Raw genomic sequence first — 22,500 nt, 5'->3', positions numbered from 1 at the left:
ACCACACCTCAAGTCCAGTATATTTCTCATGTCTGCATTTGACGATAATGGCCATGAAGTGGTCATTTTGTTTCGAAATCCAAAGTTGGGTAGCCACTTTGAAGAAGTTATGGTCAGATTTCGATTTGCCGGTACTGGTAATATGACCTTTTGGTGACACTGAGGCAAAATCTCATTGTCCTAAATTGGCGACTGTAACGTTTTGCATCTAAACCTTATTTCTTGTTCTCATGCAGCTGACTGACGGAGATGGAAGGCCTCAATCCATCACATTCACCATTCTCCTGACGCATGACATCGACGAAGGGCTGGCACAGCGCTGCTACAAGCTGCTCTCCCTGCCCAATCTCACGTGGCCAGGTCGCCGGCACGTCATGGTCACTAGCCGGGCCATGGCGGAGGCGTACAAGCACGCGCACACGGCCTACACTGGCGGCATGCATCTCAAGGCAATGGTGAGTGACACTGGTGTGCATGGCATCGCATTGCTAGCCTACTGCAAGTCTACAAATATTGGGCACATACTTATTTTCGGCCTGGTCATATTTGGCCGAAGTTTTGTTGCGGCCGAAATTTTGTTTTGCAAGGTTCAGTGTGACAATATACAGACAGCAGCAGTACAGGCCGAAAATGTAATGTGGCTGAAATGTGTTTTACTCCTGGAAGGCCTAAATTTAAATGGGCCGGAAATTTGTACTACGAAGTAGACTTACAGTAGTTAGGGCGACACACTGTTTTTGTCATAACCCTTTTGTCTGTAATCCGTAAATGTACTCTGATCAAAGTGGTTCTCTTTTACACATATTCTCACAGCAGCGAAAATCAGAGCTGCGCGCAAAGCACATTAAAACTGAGCTGAACCTAAAAAAATCGGTCATTCAGTTGGAAAAAATGATACTTCTAATCCAAATCCCGTGAAAAGCTGAAGGGATGCTGTGTTTTCTTCGCTGGGCTATAACAAACATCAGAGGGTCACGAGCATCCGATAGGTGCCAGAGTCGGAGCTGCCATTCTTTGCTAATACATGCTGATATATCTGTTGCCTTCGTTACCGATATGTTTTTGTGTTACAAATTTATTTGCCTGAATTGATTTCAATACATTTTGGGTGATCTACTGCCTCCGGGTTTGTATGATGATATGCACATTTATGTTGCAGTTACAAGAGGATTTATTAGAGTTATCACTGAAGGGATGCCACAGTCCACGACATGAAACGTCTGTACTGTCTCCCGTTCCTTTGCCTATCTATGCAATAATATTATGATGATAAGTGAGTGCGTATGTGCTGCACATCTGCAGGTGGAGAAAGTTTACTCGAAATCAAGTATGGCGACGTGGACCCAGATCAGTTCAATTCACCTCCCAGGTGAGTCCACGAATGTTCGGTGCCACATACTCATTGATGCACATTGACGAAAGCATATTATTACACACGTGGATTCCATGCACGTAGTATCTATCAGATCCCAGCAGGCACTGCAGTGGAAGCTCGTCTCCGATCCAGAGGGTGGCCAAATTCCGAATTTCTACTGTGATCATATTATGTGGGACCTGTTTCAAAATGGCTTTTTCACTGATGTGCTTCTCTTCAGGCTGCCGGGATATTGGCTGGCCAGATCCGATCCTCGGGTGGCAGATGAATGGCAATACCGGTAAGCAGAGAGAAGTTGAAGATTTCAATAATTGCATGGATAATGGCTTCCTTGTGTGGTGGTAGTACAAGTAAACTTTGATCCAGAAGCGACATCAGTGGCTGAGTGACTTGCCAGCTTGTCTGCGTACGATGAGGTCATGAGTTTAATAGCTGGAGACCAGTGATTGCTGAGGGGAGCAATAAGTTAATGATGGCTGTAGGAAGCAAATAGTTTATGCTGTTCCGGGGGCGGGGAGGTGGCACGTTCATCAACAGCTCGACCATTTTACATAGATCCGAAAGGAACCGTACCGACGCTAAAGACCGACTGGGTGCTCGATATCTAGAATAACTGAATACAGGTAACATTATCTTGCCCCTGGCGGCTTTCGGGCATTTGGTTGTGGGATTTGCTGCTCGGTATCAACTTAAGGGCTGTAATCTCCACAATCTTGCAACACATCACGTATGACTGTGTGTGAAGGATCTGCCGTGCGCAGTCTCTTGTCATTGCTGAGCTGGTTGAATCCCTTGATATTGCAGTGTTCTCTAGCTATATTGTGTGTGCTCAACTTCCTTGTTGCACGTAGGCACCGCAGTAAAGGAGTTTCCCATGTGCACGGTCTGTGGTAAGTCGGCAACTCAATCGTACCTTTATTACCTTGGCCATTGCGCACAGCCAGTACATACTACTGGAAGGGCACTAGTGATTCTTCGCAGTTGTCTTACTCCCACGTGTCAACAAGCTGTGAAGGTTATGCAATCCATGCTTTCTGATTCACAGCGTACCAATCTGTCTCTATGCTTTTTGGCTATTTCTTTGACTTAGTAGTAGTAGTAGTAGTAGTAACTTAGTAGTAGTATTCTTTTATTTTCCATCGGAAGCCTCAACAGTGCTGAACACAACTCTTAAGAGGGCCGATAACAGAGTAGAGGGATGTGGAAGCAGCAAAATAATAATAGGAGATGTTTAAACGAAACTAAACTTGGAACAATAAAGCAGCAGTAAGCAGTAAGCAGTAAACACAGGTATACAATACAAGCGATGCAGATCAATGAGGCTTATATGTCATCCGATTTTTTATGCACGTGTCTTTCAATTTATTTCGAAGATGAGGATGGAGTTGGGAGTTTAAGAGATGTGTTTGTGCGTACTACCATGATTGTAAGGTTGGCGTGAAAAGTTTACTTAGCTCAGTCTAAAATTGGCAATGCACAATGTCCTTCCCATCTCCAGTTCCACCAGCCACAGCGGCCGAGGACCTGAACTGGTGCCTGTCCGAACCAAACATTCTCAACGTCACGTGGAACAACACGACGCCAAGCGACCTCGTTCGCTACTACACACTCAGAGCGGACGTCATTGGTATTCACAACCAAGTCATCGCTAGTATCTCCGATACGGTGAGAATGCCCTGGCGAGTCCAACCCTGGCAGTTGGCAGGATACGGCAACTCAGCCACTCACATTGTATGCATTTTTACAGTGGTCATTGAGTGTAGCGAAGCTTGGCTGAAGCGGTCACTATCCAATTAGCAAGCAAAAACATCGATGGACTCGGATGGAGAGCCAGGGATAAATTTATAGAAAAGAAAAAGGACCAATGAACTCTTGCATGAGCTGGTTGTTTAGTAGCTGGTGGTGTTAGTAGACATTGTAGTGTAACTTGTAGTTCCTTGTAACTTGTTCCTTCTTCTTTTCTATAAATATATCGATATTACCAATGTAGTCAACCCCGTGAATAAGCGACGATGGGCATAACAGGAACTCTGGAATAACGACCCAATCTTCAGACAAAGTGACCAGTGGAGTGTATACTGTCAATCTCACGAATACCAGTTAGTGGCAACAGGCAAATAACAACACTTTTCTCATGCACAATCGAGGGTCGTTTTCGCAAGGTTGACCACGTATCACTATAGCCAATCCTAGCACATGGGACATGATATGCTGCAGGTATTGTTTTCCGTCAGTTAGGGCACGACGCTGCTATATCCCAACCTGACTGGTAGCGTAAAGTTCAAGTTGAGCGACCACTGCTGTCGCGGCGGTGCCCTCCTCTCTAATTCCCAGGCAGCTGGGGATCCAACTTCCCCATGCACACACACGCTTCTCTACCGGCAACAGCCATGGGGTGAACTTAATTAAACTGTTTCACGACTACATACTACAATGAAAACAGGACAAGACAGAGCTGGACAAGACAAGACCGCACAGCACGAGACTAAACTGCGGTATATACCGTACTCACTCGATTAGAAGCCCCTCTCGAATAAACGCCCCTCTTGAGTAATAGCTCCCCCCCCCAAAAAAAAGGACTGATTGAAACATACAAGCCCCCGGTCTCGAATAGAAGCCCGGACTACTATTCGTGAAGCATGGGGTGACCAGGTAGAACTCCGTTAGTGCCATGTATATTAGGGTCAAGAGCCCAAAAAACATCTCGTGCATGCACACATTGGTACATGTTCTGGTCGAGGTAGTGTGTGCAAACTAACTAGGGCCCGCGTTGCTGTGAATATGAAGTTTTGAGATTCTATTGAAATACTGGTATGGAATGAAACAATAAAAGCCCCTCTCAAATAGAAGCCCCTCTTGAATAAAAGCCTCCTTAAAATTGGAATTGAAAAAATAAAAGCCCCCGGCTTCTAATCGAGTGGGTACTCTAGAAAAAACTGTACTTGAACAAGTGCGTTTTTCAGCTGCCTAGAGAATGAGTGCTACATGTGCCTGCCCTAAAGTGATCTTCTTGATTTCACTGCTGTATGTTCTTCCCAGATCGAGGTCCCAGGTGAGCCAAGCCTGATGTCTCGAGCATACCTAATCGGCGATGCCCCAATACTACCGTTCGTGCATCAAGTCGTCATTGTCGAGGTACTTGTGTATGTGCACGCAGTTGCATCACACCAAACGAATACAACAGATACATCTTTGTGCGTAAAACACCACAACATCATCCTCAGCCGGAGTTCAGTCCGCTGAACGCATGTGCTAGTGAAACCAGGGACAAAGATCAGTTAGGCGCACATAGTGTGCTTGGTGATACAAGCTGGCAATACCCGGATCTTATTCCTAGAATGGACTTGACGCAATCATATAGTGCCACTTCGACCAGACAAATTTTAAGCATCAGGAAGCTTTTACGTTACTGCAATGACAGGCTATTCTACATAGCATTATAATGTGGCCTTGGATATTGTTGTCTAAACGAAGACTCCATTGATTTAGGCTAAAGCCGGAGGAGGATCCATGAATACAAATACAAAATAATTATATATATATACAAATACCTGTTCTTGCAGTGAGCCAGAAGCTTGCCATGCCACTAAGACAAATCATGTGCTTCTGACTGCTCTGTGTTGTGCGCAGCTTGCAGCTGTGTGCCGGCACCCCTTCACTAAGCAAAACGCATCGCAGCAAATGCGTCTTGCGAGCATGCAGGAAGCTGGTGATCATAGAGCATTCTGCAACGATCCGGACCGCCAGCTTTCCAGTCTACCCCCTTCGATATCTCCTAGCTCTGGATACACGACAGAACATACAGAATCTCCAGCATCTCCCAGCTCCGGATACGGGATAGAACATACAGAATCTCCAGCATCTTCAACCTCCGAAAACGGGATAGGGCAAGCAACAGCTTCCAGCTCCTCCCGGCGGGCGCCTTCAGGGATTGTCCTGGCAGCAGCGAGCTCAGTTTCAGGCCTCTTGCTGCTCGTTATCGGGATCACACTCTACATACTTCGACGACGGCATCGAACTAACATGCTGAGAAGTAAGTGCAAAGCCTCCTTTAAGGAGACCACGGTAAATGTCTTGTGACCTGAGATACAAGTAGCTGGTTCCCATCAATGATCATGTACAGGTATTCATGAAGTGCACTGGGCAAAAGTACAAATCTCTAGACTTTTTCGAATAATTCAAATTTTGTTTGAGCTTGTCGAGGAATTTCTTCGGGATACTTCTCAGCCAGTTCCCCTATTTTTGTCCATGTAGACTTCTAAGCCTGAGTGCCCAGTTTAGTAAGTTTGATCATGAATTTTATGTGGCATTAGTATAGAAGTGATGAATGAGTTCCACCTCCGCCACATGCAAGTCTCTGGCCGAACGCTGCTGCTTACCCTGGTGTAATAGAAGTGATACTGGTCGAATGGGTATTTGAAACCAGAGGTCTATACTTTTGTACTGGCTGCTCTGTTCAGCAAAGGATTTACTGTTGTCATGTGCGGGCATTTCCATTCTCTCTTCTCGTCTCCAGACCAGGATGACAAGAATGGCAGGCCGTACAGCATGATAGCACAGCCCGTCTCCTGCTTTGGTCTGTCGTCAGGCGGCGGTGAGCAGACATGGCTGAAGAAGACCTCCGCAGTTGGCAGCAGTGGAGGAGGTCAGCACAACAGCGGACACCATTCGCCGCCTCAACTGTACTACAGGACCCCGACGCCGGCACTGTCCGATCGCGGCGGCGAGCGGCACCGGCTGGAGTGCGGAAAGTCGCCGCTGATATACATTGCGCACGACCAGGCGTGTTCGGCAAGCGTCGACGTGGTCGAACAGGTCCTGGCCTGGTTTGCCATACGCACGATGCGCGCCAAGTACTGCCCCCTGGATGCGCCCGGGTCGGCGGCTAAGTGGACCAAGGATACCATTAAGGACTCGGATTTCCTCCTTGCTGTTATCTCGGACAATTTCCCTCGCAGTCAACAATCTGTTGGTGGTAAGTTTACATTCCAAAACGAAATGCCCCAAAAAAAAAAAAGTAAAAAAAGGAAGAAAAAAGTAACTGCCACCTGCCACCACTTTCTGGCTCTTTGCGAACCAGTTCCGCTTCATACATAGCCTGTTTGTACTTCATCTGTGAACCTGTATATCCTCTAAATGATCTAGTCATGCACCACACTATCACTCTGATGTGACCAATCACATACATCATGAGCCGGTTATCTGTGGAGTGGCGAGTCACATGCGTTTTAAAAGAGGGTTTGGGTAAATTTCAGGTTAGTTATCAGGAAAACGAACCATGTACGTTACTTGTCTCATCAGAAGGGAATGACGTCATGATGAGGGAATGACATCATGATACGGGAATGACGTAATTATTAGGGGGGTTATTAATGTTGGTGAGAGTGGTCCACATTCTGATATACTGCTTTCTACTCTGTTTTTTCTTCTTTGCTTTCATATGTTCCACAACGCAAAGTAGACTATTAAATAGTTAACCCTCTTGATATTCGTCCTTCGTACTCTTGAGGCAACAAACTCAAGTTGTAAATACAAATACAGATACAAAATACATAAATTACATCATTTTCGTGGTGACCATACATGTACCTGCAGTCTAATGCAATGTGTATCTCTGTCTGCTTGCTTGGACATAATGCAGATGCACCGAGTGTTGACCTGGATGAAGTATCCGATATTGAACGAGAGCTGCACGATGTGGAGACGAGCATGCTGCGCAGCCTGTGGAGCAGGCCGAAGCGCAAGTCGTCGTCACAGTCGCCTGTACCGCTGTGTGCGTACCTTAAACCGTACAGGAGCTCGATGCAGTGTGGCCAGCCGCGCGGTGTCGACAAATCCGACAAGTACGACATCGATCCACGTGCTTTGTACCACGACTTTGCCAGCGAGGAGTTCTGTCCCGGCATGCGCACTCTCATCTACCGTCTGTACAGTGTCGACGAGCAGACCGTGGAGATCATATTCCCATCACCCCGGTGCCAGACATCACCTGCATACGAGTGGGATGGCTCAACAGGTGTGTAGCGTTATTGACTGGCCTGGCCAGGCTACCTCTCCTGGCCAGGCTGCCTCTCCTGGCCAGGCTGCCTCTCCTGGCCAGGACTAGGAAGAAAAAGAGAAAACTAGAATCTTCAAAGAGAATAAAACAGACGAGAGAGAGAGAGAGAGAGAGAGAGAGAGAGAGAGAGAGAGAGAGAGAGAGAGAGAGAGAGAGAGAGAGAGAGAGGGGAGGGGAGGAGAACGTACACAAGGAGTGACTGATGACTGATGGGACAATAATCATCAGCAGCACAATCTAGAAATTTCACTTGAACCATATCCAGCTGCTCTCTATAAAAATTGACTGCTGAGTTATCGTCACTGCAAAGGAAAACACAAAACCATGTAATTACACGATCAGTGAATACAATTACCAATGGCCTGAGCCATGCTGTTTGCACCCTTATTTTTGTTCGTTAACGTACATACACTGCGTCCCAGTCACGTGTTATGCTCGTCAAAGTACGGAGGGGCTAAACCTTCATGTTATTGTTGATTTTGCCTTTGCCCACGTAACGCCTTTGCTATGATCCCAGCATAAATAGCTGTACGATCTCAACTTATTTCGGTTATGCTACTTGCCCCTGCCAGCAATGCCGACCACACCAACAACAGCAGCAACAATCAACAACAACAACATCAACAACAACAACAACAACAACAACAACAACAACAACAACAACAACAACAACCACAACAACAACAACAGAAGCAGCAGCAACAACAGCCGTTGCCGAATGCACATGTACCAGTGTGTAGTAGGAGTACACACTATATTTTCCCACTGCTTCCAGGGAATCCCTAGATATAGGTATTAGAATGAGAGAGAGAGAGAGAGAGAGAGAGAGAGAGAGAGAGAGAGAGAGAGAGAGAGAGAGAGAGAGAGAGAGAGAGAGAGAGAGAGAGAGAGAGAGAGAGAGAGAGAGAGAGAGAGAGAGAGAGAGAAAGAAAGAGAGAGAGAAAAAGAGAGAAAGGAAGAGAGAGAGAGTATGTAAGAGTGTGCAAGAGTGTGTGCGTGTCTTTCCTTTGCACGACACAAATGTATTAACTGATGGGTGCCCACTTGTAGCACGATCTCCCCCTAACTGCATGCCCACACTAGGATACGTGTAGTGTTCCAAAAGCCGAGACAATAGGTTGGTAGAGTTCGCTGTACACAATCGCGAATTTTTCAATTGATCAGCTTGATTAGGGTGAGTCTACCTTTCAAGTGATAATCATTGTGATCATGACTACACATGATGTGTTTTGGAACACAATGCAGTGTTTTTGATGATGTTATCCTGTTGGTGACAGTCACCTTTTTCTTCAGGCATTTTCACCGTTTTCCACTCCCTGAAACGGAGGAATATTTTTTGATTCCAGATCCTTTTGTCAATATTCTGTCACTATTTTCATGTTGAGCAAGCTTTTGATCTCCAGCCACGTTTACTTCTGATTTAGAGAGCGTTATTTTGAAGATTCTCATAATATCATAATCATAGCGCTATACGCTTGCACCATGCCTGTGCGCTTCAAGAGATTATTTGATGGAACTGCGTCAATGACCATGCGTCCTTTTTTAGACCAAAAGGACTACAGTAAAACGTGTTACTAACGACCACCCCATCAGGGCCGAGAAAGTGGTGTTTAGTGGCAGGCGGTCTTTAGTTGCAGGTTTGACACAGTGCGACAATAAATGGGCCCCCTATATCTGAAACGAATGTCAAAATGGAGCTAGCTACACTAAACTCCGACGTGGCAACACCTGTCCTATGCAAAGAACCATGCAGTAGTGGCAGTGCCATGCATGGCCAGGGTGAGACATTTCCAGTCAATTCATTATACCCGGGGGGGGGGGGGGGGGGGGGGGAGGCCATGCACGCACATGGAGAAAACGGGATTTCTGGTCCCTTGAGTCTTGGGCAAGTTCCACAGTATGGAGAATGCACTATTTGCAATGCCTGTACACAAGGTAAAGTTCGTACAATCGAGTTACGAAAGGCTTAACAATTGGGTTTAGAAACCCAGCCAGCTTAGGAATTCGTGCGCATGCCAGGTCACCATTACATATACCAGGGCTGCAGATGCAAAGTCTGCGGCTAAAAATGCTGCCGACTGCAGAGTGCAATGGATGAGCTCCGCAGGTGTGTTTGTAATAAGAGGGAGGGCACCAAAGTACGGGCAGAAGTGACAGATTCTTGTTTTGCTAAAAAAAGGTATTGACATTTACAGACTGCCCATAACACACAAATATGCATGAATGTTCCATTCAACCAGTCAGCGCTACTACCAGACTGTAGTAATCATTCACAAGTGATCCCTTCATTGTACGTTTGAGTGTCGAGTAACATACAAGCGGCTAGCATCAGTACATTGTATTTTGTAAACATTGCCGATGACTACTTCACTGGTCATGCAACACACGGTACTTAATACACGAATAGAGCTTCAATGCTATGTTTCCACAGCTGATCTGCTACTTCAAATATAATCAAATAATTTATATAATATGTGATTATGTGCATGTGAAAGGGGCTCATCATCCGAATTTATATATGAATAGAGTACTCAATCTGCGGACAGAACTGTTTCGTCCTTTGTGGACTCGTCAGCGCAGCACCGGCAGAGGAAATGAGGCCCAACCTGGTAGCAATGGAAAATAAAATTTCCAAAGCCAGATTTAAACCAGGCCCGAACGCACCTTGCCAGAGTGCTCAAACCGACAAGTCAGTGAGCTCTGCGTAACGCAAACAGCAAAGGCACTACCCCATATGAGAGTGCTCAACTACTACAAGAGCAGGAGCGAAAATACTATATGAATAGAGTATTATGACATGAGGAAACCAGTCTACAAAAGGCAAAAACTGGTTTGACGATCATCGGCCTTCAATTCAACTTCACGCAGACGGTTTGAAAAGGCGGCCGTAGCAGGATAATAACTTTTACATTGCAGGGATGAGCATGGCACGTTCTGGTCTGTATAGCTTCAAGCACAAAACGCAGTCTTGGCGGGAATTGCCGCGGTGCATGGTGGTAAAAGTGGTGGTGACAGTGGTAAAACTAATTGCAATAAAATTCGATTCATGAAAATATAATTTGTGAGCTTGGCAATCGTATAACAAACAAGATAGTGTGACTCAAGTTCCTCCAGCAGACTCTGGCTGCCCATCATCAGCTGCAAGCCCATAGACTACCAATATGATGTACATTTTAGATTTTTTTGGAGAAACTGCCAATAGTCCTGAGCGATCTAGTTATTGATTTACATCCACATTAAATAACGATACGAGAACTGACTGTACGCCTGCCTGACATGGATCTGAAGGTTTCCGTGGCCTCATGATTATGCTTATTGGTTGAGTTTGCTATCCGTAATGTACGGCATACGTGTGCCGTCTTACCGTGCATAACCAATGTGCATTTAAGTGTGACCTTCATAATCTGCACTGTAAACTATGGATATAATTATGCTAGATGTCATGCGTGAAGTAATTCCTATCAACTGTTTGCACCCGGCACTGGAAATTTTTAATTAACTTTAAGACTACTGGACTCGGGTGATTGTTTAGTAACTGGTGGTGTTAGTGGACAGTATAGCGTAACTTGTAGTTCCTTGGTCTTTCTATTGACTCCTATTGGTCATTTCCAATAATGAAGCATGCACTGAGGTATTATGCCTAAACTGCGTCCATACCTTCCGGTACATGTGCGCTGTCTGATAGTGCCTCATCTGATGGCGGTACATTGGGCATGGTCGACGGCGCTATCTTCATGGGCGAAGTGAATTCTTCGCTCACTTCACTTCTGGACTGGTCGAGTGTCTCCGCAGATCCGGTAACGTCGAACGACGCCCGGCGGGACCCTTTTCTGGAAATCTTGCTCACGATAGCATTCCAGATGTCGGTGAAAAACCCCTTCCAGGCACGCACATTGTCCATGTTCAACGCCCAGATGAAAGTGGATAGAGCATACGTGGCCGATGCGGCGGGCGGAATGGCCAGAAGCACTACGCTGACGTCGGGATTCTCCGGGCATCCGCTGGCGTCGTTGCACGTGGTCAGCAGGCAGGTGAGGCGCAGCTCGGCCTGGTGCTGCCACTCTTCCCAATGGGCACGGCGGATGGAGCCGACTATGATCTGCACCAGCATGTGAATGAGAACGGCCACCAGCAGGATCCAGAGCTTGATGAGCAGGGAGCGCATGGCCCGCTCGACCTGATTGCGCGCCAACTTCACCTTCTTCTGCTTCTTTCCGTCCCCCGGGCTGCTGTCGAGGTTAACCGCCGAGATGCGCCAGAGCTGGCGCGAATTGTAGAAGCTGTGCATGCCCATCGCCAGGAAGATGGTACCGAACAGACTGGCAACGCATAGCGGCAGCACCAGGTAGCCAAAGCGCGCCAGGTCGTTGTCCATCCAGCACAGGCCGTAGAAGTGCACGCCGCCGACGTCGCGGGTGGCCAGCTGCACCACTGTCAGAATGGCGACGGTGGGCCAGGTGAACAGGTGGTACCACTTCTCCCAGCGCTGGTTGCGCTTGCGCCCAAAGTCCGGCATCTTGATGCACGGCAGAGTCAGGTACCAGGCGTGCGACAGGCACACCCACCAGGCCACGCTCACCATGGAGAAGTAGTAGACGAGGACGAAGAGGAGCGCACACGCGCTGCCACCCGCTGTGCCGTCGGGCACGTTGTTGCGACGCGAGCCGTCTCCGTTGCACAGGAACGACTCCGGATTGCGCGTGAAAAACTGCCCGCAGATGCCGAAGATGCTGATGAAGACATTGATATTGACTATGAGAATCAAGCGCTGTGGGAACTTGTTCAGTCGCTTCCAATTCAGAATGAAAGCGCCCAGGGAGAACACACCGAGAATGAAGACGAACAGACAGATAATACCGAGGGTTAGTACGACACCGTCGCGTTCCGACTGGGTGAACAACGTCGACATGTCGCAGTCGAGCGTGCATGGCAGGTAGCTACCGTTGGTGACCAGAAAGCTGCTGTTGACGCGTAGCATGCCTCGCGCAATCTGCACGATTCCATCGAGATTCGTCTGCACGGTGGAGTCCCAGTGGTCGGACACAGCCGTGCGTATGAACGGTGCAGGGCAGGGCGTCGGGTTGGACGCGTTGAAACACAGCCGGCCCGGCGGCGACTTGGACAGCGCCGAGCCGAGCTCCATTACGGTCACGGTCGTCTGGCCGCACGCCGTTTTCGTGCAGTTCTGGCAACGCGGCGGCGATGCGCTGGCAGCACTGGCCCGGGCTAGAGGGGACGTGCTGGTGACGGCATCGTCCTCGATGCAGCTGTGCGATGTCGAGTACAGCAGAATGTAGTATCGACTCTGCTCCAGCTCGCGTCCGTCTGCGGCCATCTCCAGCGATAGCGGCAGCAGGGCCTGTCGCATGTCCTCGCAGAACCAGTCGCACGCTTGCAGCGCGAGCAGCCTGCCGTCGATCACCTCGCAGGGCGGGTACAGGGCCGTGCAGATCAGCAGATCCACGCGCTTGCCCATGTCCGCCGCCGTCGAGCCATCCCACTGCACGTCCGCCAGGCCTTTCAGCAACGCCTGGCGGATAGTTTGATTGTTGTAGTACTGGAGTTGGACACCGAACTCCGCCGTGAAGTACTGAGTTGTGAGCACCAACCGCTCATAATCGCTGGCGTTCGGGTTACCAGCGACGGTGAACAGGGACACACCGTCAGCTTGCTGATAGCGGTTGGCATAACTGTGGCAGAGGTTGCTCACAAGGCCCGTAATGGCCGCCACAGAAACACCTCCACTTCCAGCACTGGTGTCTCTGAATGGAACACAGGAACGTGTGGCTAGCTTGGCACCAAGTCGGTACAGCAATGAGGGCTGGCGACTGGGAGCCGATGGCTGCGCTGCGCTCGACGTAGCATTCCTAGCCGCGTCCTCGTCGCCATCCGGAGTGGTCGTGTCCATTGGGAATGCGGTCGTCGTGTCGTTATTCGAGCCTTGAGCACCAACATCACTCGGCCTGCCGCAAAGAGCGACTGCGAGGAGCCAGAGAGACACCGGAAGATGACGAGGCGACATTACGCTAAGGGCTATCGATTTCAAGATACTTTGCCCCTCTGCTCGGCCGGTGAGAGGTGGACTAGGGCTCACAGAGTTTGAGCGGCGCCGCCTCCGTTACCCTCGGAGTTCTGTTGCGGACGATTGATTCTGCAGTGACCCTCCGAAGACAGAATGGAATGCTTGCGTGATTTTTTGTTTGTTTTGTTTTCCCTAGTTTTTACACTCATAGTACATACTCATAGCCATACCGCGGCATGAACCCTGCCTAGCCTGCAAGCCAACAGTTGTTACCGTACTATCGCGGTGGCGTGTGCATCCTGCATGTACTGTGTTCAGATAATCCTGTACACTCAGTAGATCTACTCAGTGTAGTTCAACCACCATGACCACTGCATATATCCAGCCAGCTAGTGCAGGACATGAATGATGAAGGCAGTCTTCAATGTCAATAGTTCAAGGGTACAGGACTGAGTGCAGGATATCATTGTAACAGGCGCTAGGCCAGCAGGGGCTAGGGCTCACGGTTGGAAATTAATTAATAAAATATTATTTTTGTAATTTAATTCCCACCGCTCTAGTCTGTACTTGTCTGTAGTACATGTACTAGTAGTAGTCGCTAGCGCTAGTCACCTGTCAGTGTCTGTCTCTCAGTATTTCATGTCTCTCAGTATATCATCTGCGGAGCGCAGAGTGACAGGCCGGAATTTCATACCAGATATCAAGCCCTCCGCCATGCACAGCAGTACTACTACTGTAGTATAATCTAGTACAGGTAGATCTACATTGTATTAGGCTACAGCCCATCGCAAGCGGCTGGAGGCCGTGTTGGTCTAGCTGGTTGGACGGGCATTACACCAGATCTGGTCGTGTTCGGCTTTTTGGCATGGGCCGAAGGGAACACAGTCATGAAGACGAGGATCAATCTGTCACTTAGACTAGTGTAGTGAGTAGTTTGGCTGCCAGCTAGCCTGGCCTTCTTCATTTCAGTATGACAGTACATTACATGTAATCATCTTGCAATCACATGTAAACTGGTAAAATGCTTGAGGATATTAACTGCCACACTCTAGGCTAGTTTAGCGGGCCCGGCAGGTGTGGCTGAAGCGACGATGGTGTACAGGCCTACCAAAATCTCACTGGGGGTCCAGCCATGCCAGTCTACAACACCAGGGCCGTAGCTACATGTACATGTAGCACTGGGTTTTCAGGTGGTCTGGCCAAATGCGGTACTTCCCTAGACATGAACATTATTGACGAAAATCCCCATTTCATGAATTGGGTGGGTCAGGTTTTTCGAAAGGAAGATGCCCGGCATGGCCGAGCCATTTAACCGGTTGCTACGACCCGGCCTGACCCTGTTCACAATAAGACGTGGCCCAGTAAATCGAAATAAAACTGTTTTACAGCTACATGTACATTATAATACGACACAACACCCGGCGGCTGATTTCGGCAAGAGTACATGAAACGGTTTTCATGTACTCTTGGTTTCGGGTATAAGCTCCAGTCAATTGTGGGCCTACTATTCCCAGTAACCATGGTAACAATCAGTCAAATGATGTCAGCCATTTTGAAGGAAGTCATCGAATACGGTTGTTTGATGACTCCCCTGTAGCTGTACTGTCTGTCTTCATGGTCCATGCCAGGGAGTAGTAGAATACCGTAACATTACTACTCGCTGGTAAATGCCATGTACCATGGGCATGGCCATGGGTACTGGTGTGCACTCTACACCCTTGTTTCTTTACATCCCATGGCATGCCTCCTTTACAAGCACAGCCACATGACAAAGCTAGATGTGCGCCAGCTCTGCAATCGCAACTCAAAAAACCAAAAAAAAACAGCATTACTACTGAATTTGGATGCGGCAAGAACTATGAAACGGAACGAAGGCTATCTAAAACATAATGAATTTTTTCTTCAGACTTTTCCCGTTTGTGTCTTTCCCTCAAACCAGTTAATATTTTATGACTTAGGGCTCCCCGCGTGCTAGTTTGTACGTGAAGTGTGTGGGTTACAGTGAGGGCTGCGTCCCACCCGTCTGTGTGGATTCACAGGAAGTGTGAGTTACGAAGTCTGAAGAAAATGTTGAACGGCCTCTGCTGGGATGACGACTACACCATAGCTCAGTGGTTAGAGCATCGCTGGCTACAAGCGAGGGTCCCTGGTTCGAGTCCTGGTGGTGACAGTCAATTTTTTCTTCAGACTTTTTCCCGTTTGTGTCTTTCCCTCAAACCAGTTAATATTAATTAATTTTTATGACTTGGGGCTCCCGGCGTGCTAGTTTGTACGTGAAGTGTGTGGGTTACAGTGAGGGCCGCGTCCCACCCGCCTGTGTGGATTCACAGGAAGTGTGAGTTACGAAGTCTGAAGAAAATGTTGAACGGCCTCTGCTGGGATGACGACTACACCATAGCTCAGTACAGTGGTTAGAGCATCGCTGGCTACAAGCGCGCGCGCGGCTGTTCACGTGCAGGCACTTATCAATATGGCGTCGTTCGGTGCGATTTATGTAACATTGTGCGAATAGTACAAATACGCGATGAGTTTGCGTTTTTGCAAGAAACTCATGTCGATCCTTGCGTGGTTCCACGATTTGGGACGCGAAACCAAGAGAAAAGTTTTGAAAGCGCTCGAGCGAGATACTCGACTTTTCGGCAATTTGAGAGAGAAAGAGGGTGGAAAGGCGTCCTGGCCTGCCCAGTTAGCTGTCTTTCCGCTTCAAACTTGCTCGAAGTACTCCTGGCAGTCTGCAGATTGATCTCGCCAGTGATTGTCAGCCTCTGCTTGGCGTGCTCGCGTGTACAACATTAAAGTTAGACATTTCGTAATCGTTCAACGCACAATAGGGTAGATATCACAATTACCGGCCAAGTGAGCTTGAAATTTTCAAGCTCACTTGGCCGGCTGCTGTCTTCTTCTATAATATCCCACATGCCGACTAAGCAATTTACAGCAGGAAGCAGCCTTCTACACTCAACAGCAACTAAAGGGCCACACCATTTTGTCTTCCAAATCAAGAGAAAACAGGCTCCTGACTCGTCGCGCGTATTTAGAAGTTGACGCGCGTATTCTAATGACACTTGGGGAAGACAACCAGAGGATAGTCCTCTACCTGGGAAAAAATCGATCTAAGCTGGAAAAAAATCGGGAAGGGCTTCTCGGAGCCGAGTTTGTCAGCGACGACACAAGGAGTATTCCAGAACGAAGCCAAAGTCGCACGACACAGAACAAATGTTTCTTGAAGGAAAGGCAGTCATGTGAGGTACGAGCGGAAAGCTTGAAACAAGACGCAGATGATCAGCGTGTTCCCCGGGCTGTCCGGGCTGACTAGTCTCCAATATCCAGGGGAAACCATGGCCTACTCGTGTTCTGACGATTTGAAAATTCAAATTTTCTTGCCATTGAAGCCCAATCGAGACTTTCGGCGGCCATATTGTTAAGTGGCGTGAAATCGCACAAAAAAACAGCCGTTAAGCGAGGGTCTCTGGTTCGAGTCCTGGTGGTGAGTCACTGGTGACAGTCAATTTTTTCTTCAGACTTTTCCCGTTTGTGTCTTTCCCTCAAACCAGTTAATATTTTATGACTTGGGGCTCCCCGCGTGCTAGTTTGTACGTGCAGTGTGTGGGTTACAGTGAGGGCTGCGTCGCACCCGCCTGTGTGGATTCACAGGAAGTGTGAGTTACGAAGTCTGAAGAAAATGTTGAACGGCCTCTGCTGGGATGACGACTACACCATAGCTCAGTGGTTAGAGCATCGCTGGCTACAAGCGAGGGTCCCTGGTTCGAGTCCTGGTGGTGACAGTCAATTTTTTCTTCAGACTTTTCCCGTTTGTGTCTTTCCCTCAAACCAGTTAATATAATGAATTATTATCTTCTTTTGGGAATCTAAAATCGTTCCTTCGACTTTCGTGGACATGTGTGTTCACGAAAACAACTGCAAGTTCACATGTACCGGTACGTATACACTTCCATGTTTTGAGTAGATCCCCGATCTATCATACTGTATCCGTATCCTAGTCTCTTGTGCTCGCTCTCTCTCTCTTTCTCTCTCGCTCTCTCTCTCTCTCTCCCTCTCCCTCTCTCCCTCTCCCACTCTCTCACTCTCCATCTATCTATCTATCTCTCCCTCTCCCTCCCCCTCCTTCTCCCTCCCCCTCCCTCCCTCCCCCTCCTTCCCCCTCCCTCCCCCCCCCCCCCCTCTCTCTTTCTCTCTCTCTCTCTCTCTCTCTCTCTCTCTCTCTCTCTCTCTCTCTCTCTCTCTCTCTCTCTCTCTCTCTCTCTCTCTCTCTCTCCCTCTCTCCCTCTCTCCCTCTCCCACTCTCTCACTCTCCCTCTCCCTCCCCCTCCTTCTCCCTCCCCCTCCCTCCCTCCCCCTCCCTCCCTCCCCCTCCCTCCCCCCCTCTCTCTCTCTCTCTCTCTCTCTCTCTCTCTCTCTCTCTCTCTCTCTCTCTCTCTCTCTCTCTCTCTCTCTCTCTCTCTCTCTCTCTCTCCCTCTCCCTCTCCCTCTCCACCTCTCCCCCTCTCCCCCTCTCCCACTCTCCCACTCTCCATCTATCTATCTATCCATCTATCCCTCTCCCTCTCCCTGCCTCTCTGTCTGTCACTTCTATCCCGTATCTTTTTTGCTTACCTCTACCCATGCCCACACACACACACACCTGGGTACCACATACACTCAGCATTCACGAATCGTTGTACAAATTGAATGGACTCAAGTTTCCATGTTGCATTCTATTTCGAAGAGGGCTTCAAAAACGACAACAACAACGACAATGACGGCAACGACAACACCACTACCACCAACGACGATGATGGTGAATGGACTCAAGTTTCCATGTTGCATTCTATTTCGAAGAGAGCTTCAAAAACGACAACAACAACAACAACAACAACAACAACAACAACAACAACAACAACAACAACAACAACAACAACAACAACAACAACAACAACAACAACGACAATGATGGCGACGACAACACCACTACCACCAACGACGATGACGGTGACAACGACTACAACAGTAACAACAACAAGTGGAGCACAAAGAAGTGCCACCAAGAAGTGCCACAACTTCCTATGAAATCCAAAAGATTTCTATTAAAAAATCAATTTGGGCACATCTCTCAGCTTACTATTTCGGCCAAAGGGCTTTGTGACACAAATTTCACTCCGTCAAAGCCTGGACAAGCGAGGACGAACAGAGAAATAAAATGCAACGTTCAGCCCTATGTCTAAGGTGACAAAGCAGGTTTCAAAAAAATAATTGTGGTTGTAGTTTTTAATGTTGTAACTGATTTCGAGATGAGACATGTTGGAATTGCCTAAAAATGAAGTGGTACTAAGGAGGGGAGTCTGTCTGTGTGTGTGGGGGGGGGGGGGGGGTGCGGCGGCTAGGTGTCTATTCTGATGATCCGGTTGATCGGCTTCCGGTCTAGCGCACACGTCTCTAGTCGTCCGGCACAGTCAAAGCAGAATGCCTGCACCAGAAGGTAACACAGAATAGAGATATTTAGCGCAGGAGCCTGCTCTCGTGTCCATTGTTCATCATCTCACAAGTAAAACAAGATCAGATGGACACCACGGCATCCGCGAACTTTCACCTCTGTTCCATGTACGAGCTCAGTACACTGCAAGCATGATGTCACGCATTTGGTCTCAGCGACACACTTCATCACTTCCATATCGCTATCCCGTGCGGCTCAGCGAATGGGTACGTGATGTGCAAGGTGGCGACTATGTAGGCACAGCATGCAATTTCACAGTACAAGGCCAGGCGCTGAAAGGCGTATCGACGCATTCTTCTGCCACTGACCAACTCGCCTGTTCTGGGTTGGGACGGCATCATCCGTCCTGCTCATTATCGAAAATTAGGGCTGAAGCGAATACCATAAAGTCGCGGATAAAAGCCGGGATTATAAGCATATAAGCCGTTTTCTGCATCAGGTTTTAATGCAAACCAGGCTTGTATGCAAACTATGCTTATACGCACCACTGATATTTTTGCCAGGCTTGTATGCACATTCTTCTACGCGCGACACGCGTAGATCTACCACTGACTACCGGTATGGCGGCAGTTTTACTATGCACCGTCCAAAGCGCATGCACTCTTGACCTACCCGATCCGCGCTTGCATAGAAGCCAGGCTTCTACGCGCGACAGGCTTATATGCATTTGACCCGTTTGATTTTCAGGCTTCTATCCGCGATGTGCTTGTATGCAAACCCGGCTTTTATCCGCGACTTTACGGTATTCTAAATCGGAACGAATCAATATTCTATACAGTGGTCCCTCTATAATCCGGCACCATTTGTGCCACGGAAATCTGCTGGATTAGGGAGGGTGCTGGATTAACAAATCTGATCTACTGCTGCAATGTGCATGAAGAGGACATTATTTTGGCTACTCAAAATTGTGCTGGTTTATAGAGGGTGCTGGTTTATAAAGTGCCGGATTAGAGAGGGACGACTGTACAAACAATCTTACAGAGTTTGGATACTTCCCAGTCATTGTATACGATCGAGGTAGGCAGCGAAGTCAAATTCTGTTCTGTTTACTACTCTCGTGAGCCCAAAGTCCCCCTTTTCCAAACTAAACAACCACGCTGGACTCTCTGTACTGTACTCAAGGTGTGACTTGTGCGCAGGTCACGCTCAGTCGCTGCTATTGCAAACTTCCAGTCACACATACCTGGTACCTGTCTGTAGTAGTACTTGGCACTGCATGTACTCGGCACCACTTGCACATTCAAAAATGTCGAAAGCTGAAATACGAAGTATTCGTTTCCGAAAAGAACACTCCGAATTGTTCTCCAAACGAAAAATTCTAGAATATTCAGCGAATTCGATTCACCCCTATCGAAAATCAGCTACAGTCAGTTGGTACCCAACTCTCACCCAGCAATCAACCAGATCATGTTCTTGGATAAGCTTTCAGATCGAGCTCAAAGGCAGGGAACTGGTGAGAGGATCCGGTGCCTACACACATGGTCCAGGACTTCAGTAGAGCAGCTTCACATTCTGGTCATGTGACTACCGTAGTGTCTCGTATAAAAAACTGTCTCATTTAGAAGCCTGTTTTGAATACAAACGAGGAAAACATATATGCAGTGAATGGGATTTTCGGTCTTTGACCACATGCTGGTGAGCTGATCTACTCACCTCCCACCGCTTTAGGAGCTGCATCTGCGCCTTGATCCTTGAAGGGTGGTGGCGTTCCTACGGATGCGAAAAACTCGGCCTCTATATAGAGAAACCGAGTCTCACGCGAACCGTGAATTTTTTTTTAAATACAAGCCTGATTTTTCAAGATACACTGTCGGCACATAAGCCTGCTTGTAGTGTTGACATACATAGAAATACCTGTCTTGTACAGAAGCCTATCTCATATAGAAGCCTGCAAAAATTTCCCCAAAAAGGTCACATAAGCCGCGGCTTTTATAAACGACTTTGCGGTGTATTCATGTGGAAAGTGAACATGTCGTGTGGACAGTGGAACCAACATGGCTGCCATCATGTGACCTATAATATAGATGCTGGGCTGACTTGAATGGCAAGTGATGTATGTGGTCTTCGGCCCACTCCTCTTCTGTTTCACGTTCTGATACTTGTAGGTGACATCGCCTGTCTTGGGACAGGCATGGCCCGCACCACACGGACATCGCAATATAATCTTCGTCTTCGATGTGAATAGCTCTTCACTCTTCCCCGCGCGCATACTGCCAACTGGCTCTCTTTCGTTCTCGTACTTTGAAGTAGTCACTTGCGCTCCTAACGTTACCGTGCGACCCGAGCCAATGCTAGGGAGAAACCCGTGCTGTGTTAAACACACCGTGTTTACAGTGATAATGTCACTAACCTTATGGCCGCAAGGAAGAAGGATGGTGTTAACAGGTTTGGCCATGCACACCCGACATCTAGAAAACAGACAGCAAGCAGCACGCATACATGCACACGCGCACAAAGTGACACGCACACACGCACACACACACACACACACACACACACACACACACACACACACACGTGCAAACAAAGTGAGCTCGCGCCGACGTAAACAGGTACACGAGCAAGCGGTTTTCCCTCACTAGCTCTCGTGCATGCACGCATGTATAGCTATAGCTGAATTTTTCTGCTCTGGCCTGGAAAAAATAGACAGTTCTGCAATCGAAATTGTTGAAATGGCTGAGAATTCAGTACCATCCTTGCAGGTTGGAAGCTCAAATCGCGCTGCAGAGCTACTCCTACGGCACTGGCAAATACGAGCTGAGCATGGCTGTGTTCGTCTTGCTGGGAGTGTTCCATAGAGCCCAAATATTGTCGAAATCACCCGAAGGATGCCCAAATTACAGTCAGATGAAAAAATGAGGTGCGAATATCATACGTCTGCTGAATGAATTTAGGCTGTAAGGCGAGACCAAAATAAAATCGAGATTCCCGGGCAGGACCCATGTGAAATTGGTGCGGGCGGGCGAATTTATTAACCCTTTACCATCCGACCAAATTCCCCCAGCTTAATTGTTTTACATTTTTTTCCTATGTACCTGTACATGTACATGTACATGACATATGTATGTATGCATGGCATGCTGAACTTTTTTTTACAGTTTTTCCGGTAATCTTTTTTTTAATACAGACAACAGGTATGCGGTTTTCAAGTACAATTTTTTTGTATTTCGGCCAACGATGGCGCCGAGTCGTACACCAGGGAGTCGTTCAAGCCCGGGTTTGCGTGACTCCATGTCACAGATCTACTCATACGATCAGTACTGAACATGTATATGAACTTTCCAACAACAACAACAAAATTGATTTCGGCTCGATTTTGGTGCGGGAGGGCCCGGAACTCTCTTCTTTGGTCTTGCCTAAAGAGTTAAATAAAAGTGAATCTATTCACCTACAAAAAAGGTGTAGTCTAACCAGTATAATCAGGGGCGCAGCGTAGCCCTTTTCAGTCTGCTTTGGAAGGTCATGTGACATGACATAGTGTAGCCCTTTTCAGTCTGCTTTGGAAGGTCATGCGACGTGACATAGTGCAGCCCTTTTCAGTCTGCTTTGGAAGG

At 47.9% G+C, this 22,500-nt stretch overlaps 3 protein-coding genes across 4 annotated transcripts in view; 1 reads left to right on the top strand and 2 right to left on the bottom strand.

The window, feature by feature from the left end:
• The window catches only part of LOC135814608 (uncharacterized), a 25,093-nt gene extending 16,136 nt beyond the window's left edge, over positions 1 to 8,957 (top strand). Inside the window, exons 11-19 of the mRNA XM_065327764.1 lie at positions 237 to 455; positions 1,303 to 1,369; positions 1,596 to 1,655; positions 2,227 to 2,265; positions 2,874 to 3,040; positions 4,415 to 4,510; positions 5,006 to 5,408; positions 5,892 to 6,350; positions 7,017 to 8,957. Coding sequence (XP_065183836.1) covers positions 237 to 455; positions 1,303 to 1,369; positions 1,596 to 1,655; positions 2,227 to 2,265; positions 2,874 to 3,040; positions 4,415 to 4,510; positions 5,006 to 5,408; positions 5,892 to 6,350; positions 7,017 to 7,399 — 1,893 coding nt within the window. The 3' untranslated portion in view covers positions 7,400 to 8,957. The remainder of the gene's footprint in view (positions 1 to 236; positions 456 to 1,302; positions 1,370 to 1,595; positions 1,656 to 2,226; positions 2,266 to 2,873; positions 3,041 to 4,414; positions 4,511 to 5,005; positions 5,409 to 5,891; positions 6,351 to 7,016) is intronic.
• A 736-nt stretch (positions 8,958 to 9,693) lies between these two features.
• On the bottom strand, positions 9,694 to 13,609 carry LOC135814619 (uncharacterized). The gene has a single exon (XM_065327773.1). The coding sequence runs from the start codon at positions 13,453 to 13,455 to the stop codon at positions 11,074 to 11,076; it is 2,382 nt and encodes a 793-aa protein (XP_065183845.1). The 5' UTR covers positions 13,456 to 13,609; the 3' UTR covers positions 9,694 to 11,073.
• Positions 13,610 to 18,150: 4,541 nt separating this feature from the next.
• Positions 18,151 to 22,500, bottom strand: part of LOC135814594 (ankyrin repeat domain-containing protein 17-like) — a 57,565-nt gene continuing 53,215 nt past the window's right edge. For both annotated transcript variants that reach the window (XM_065327744.1, XM_065327752.1), the window contains exons 23-24: positions 21,297 to 21,354; positions 18,151 to 18,919 (exon numbers count right to left, since the gene is read on the bottom strand). In XM_065327744.1, the coding sequence (XP_065183816.1) occupies positions 18,833 to 18,919; positions 21,297 to 21,354 (145 nt within the window). In that variant the 3' untranslated portion in view covers positions 18,151 to 18,832. The remainder of the gene's footprint in view (positions 18,920 to 21,296; positions 21,355 to 22,500) is intronic.

Source organism: Sycon ciliatum, chromosome 1, assembly GCF_964019385.1.
Source record: "Sycon ciliatum chromosome 1, ocSycCili1.1, whole genome shotgun sequence".
NCBI lineage: Eukaryota > Metazoa > Porifera > Calcarea > Leucosolenida > Sycettidae > Sycon > Sycon ciliatum.
The sequence above is the reverse complement of the archived record's forward strand: the minus strand, read 5'-3'. Positions and strand labels throughout refer to the sequence as shown.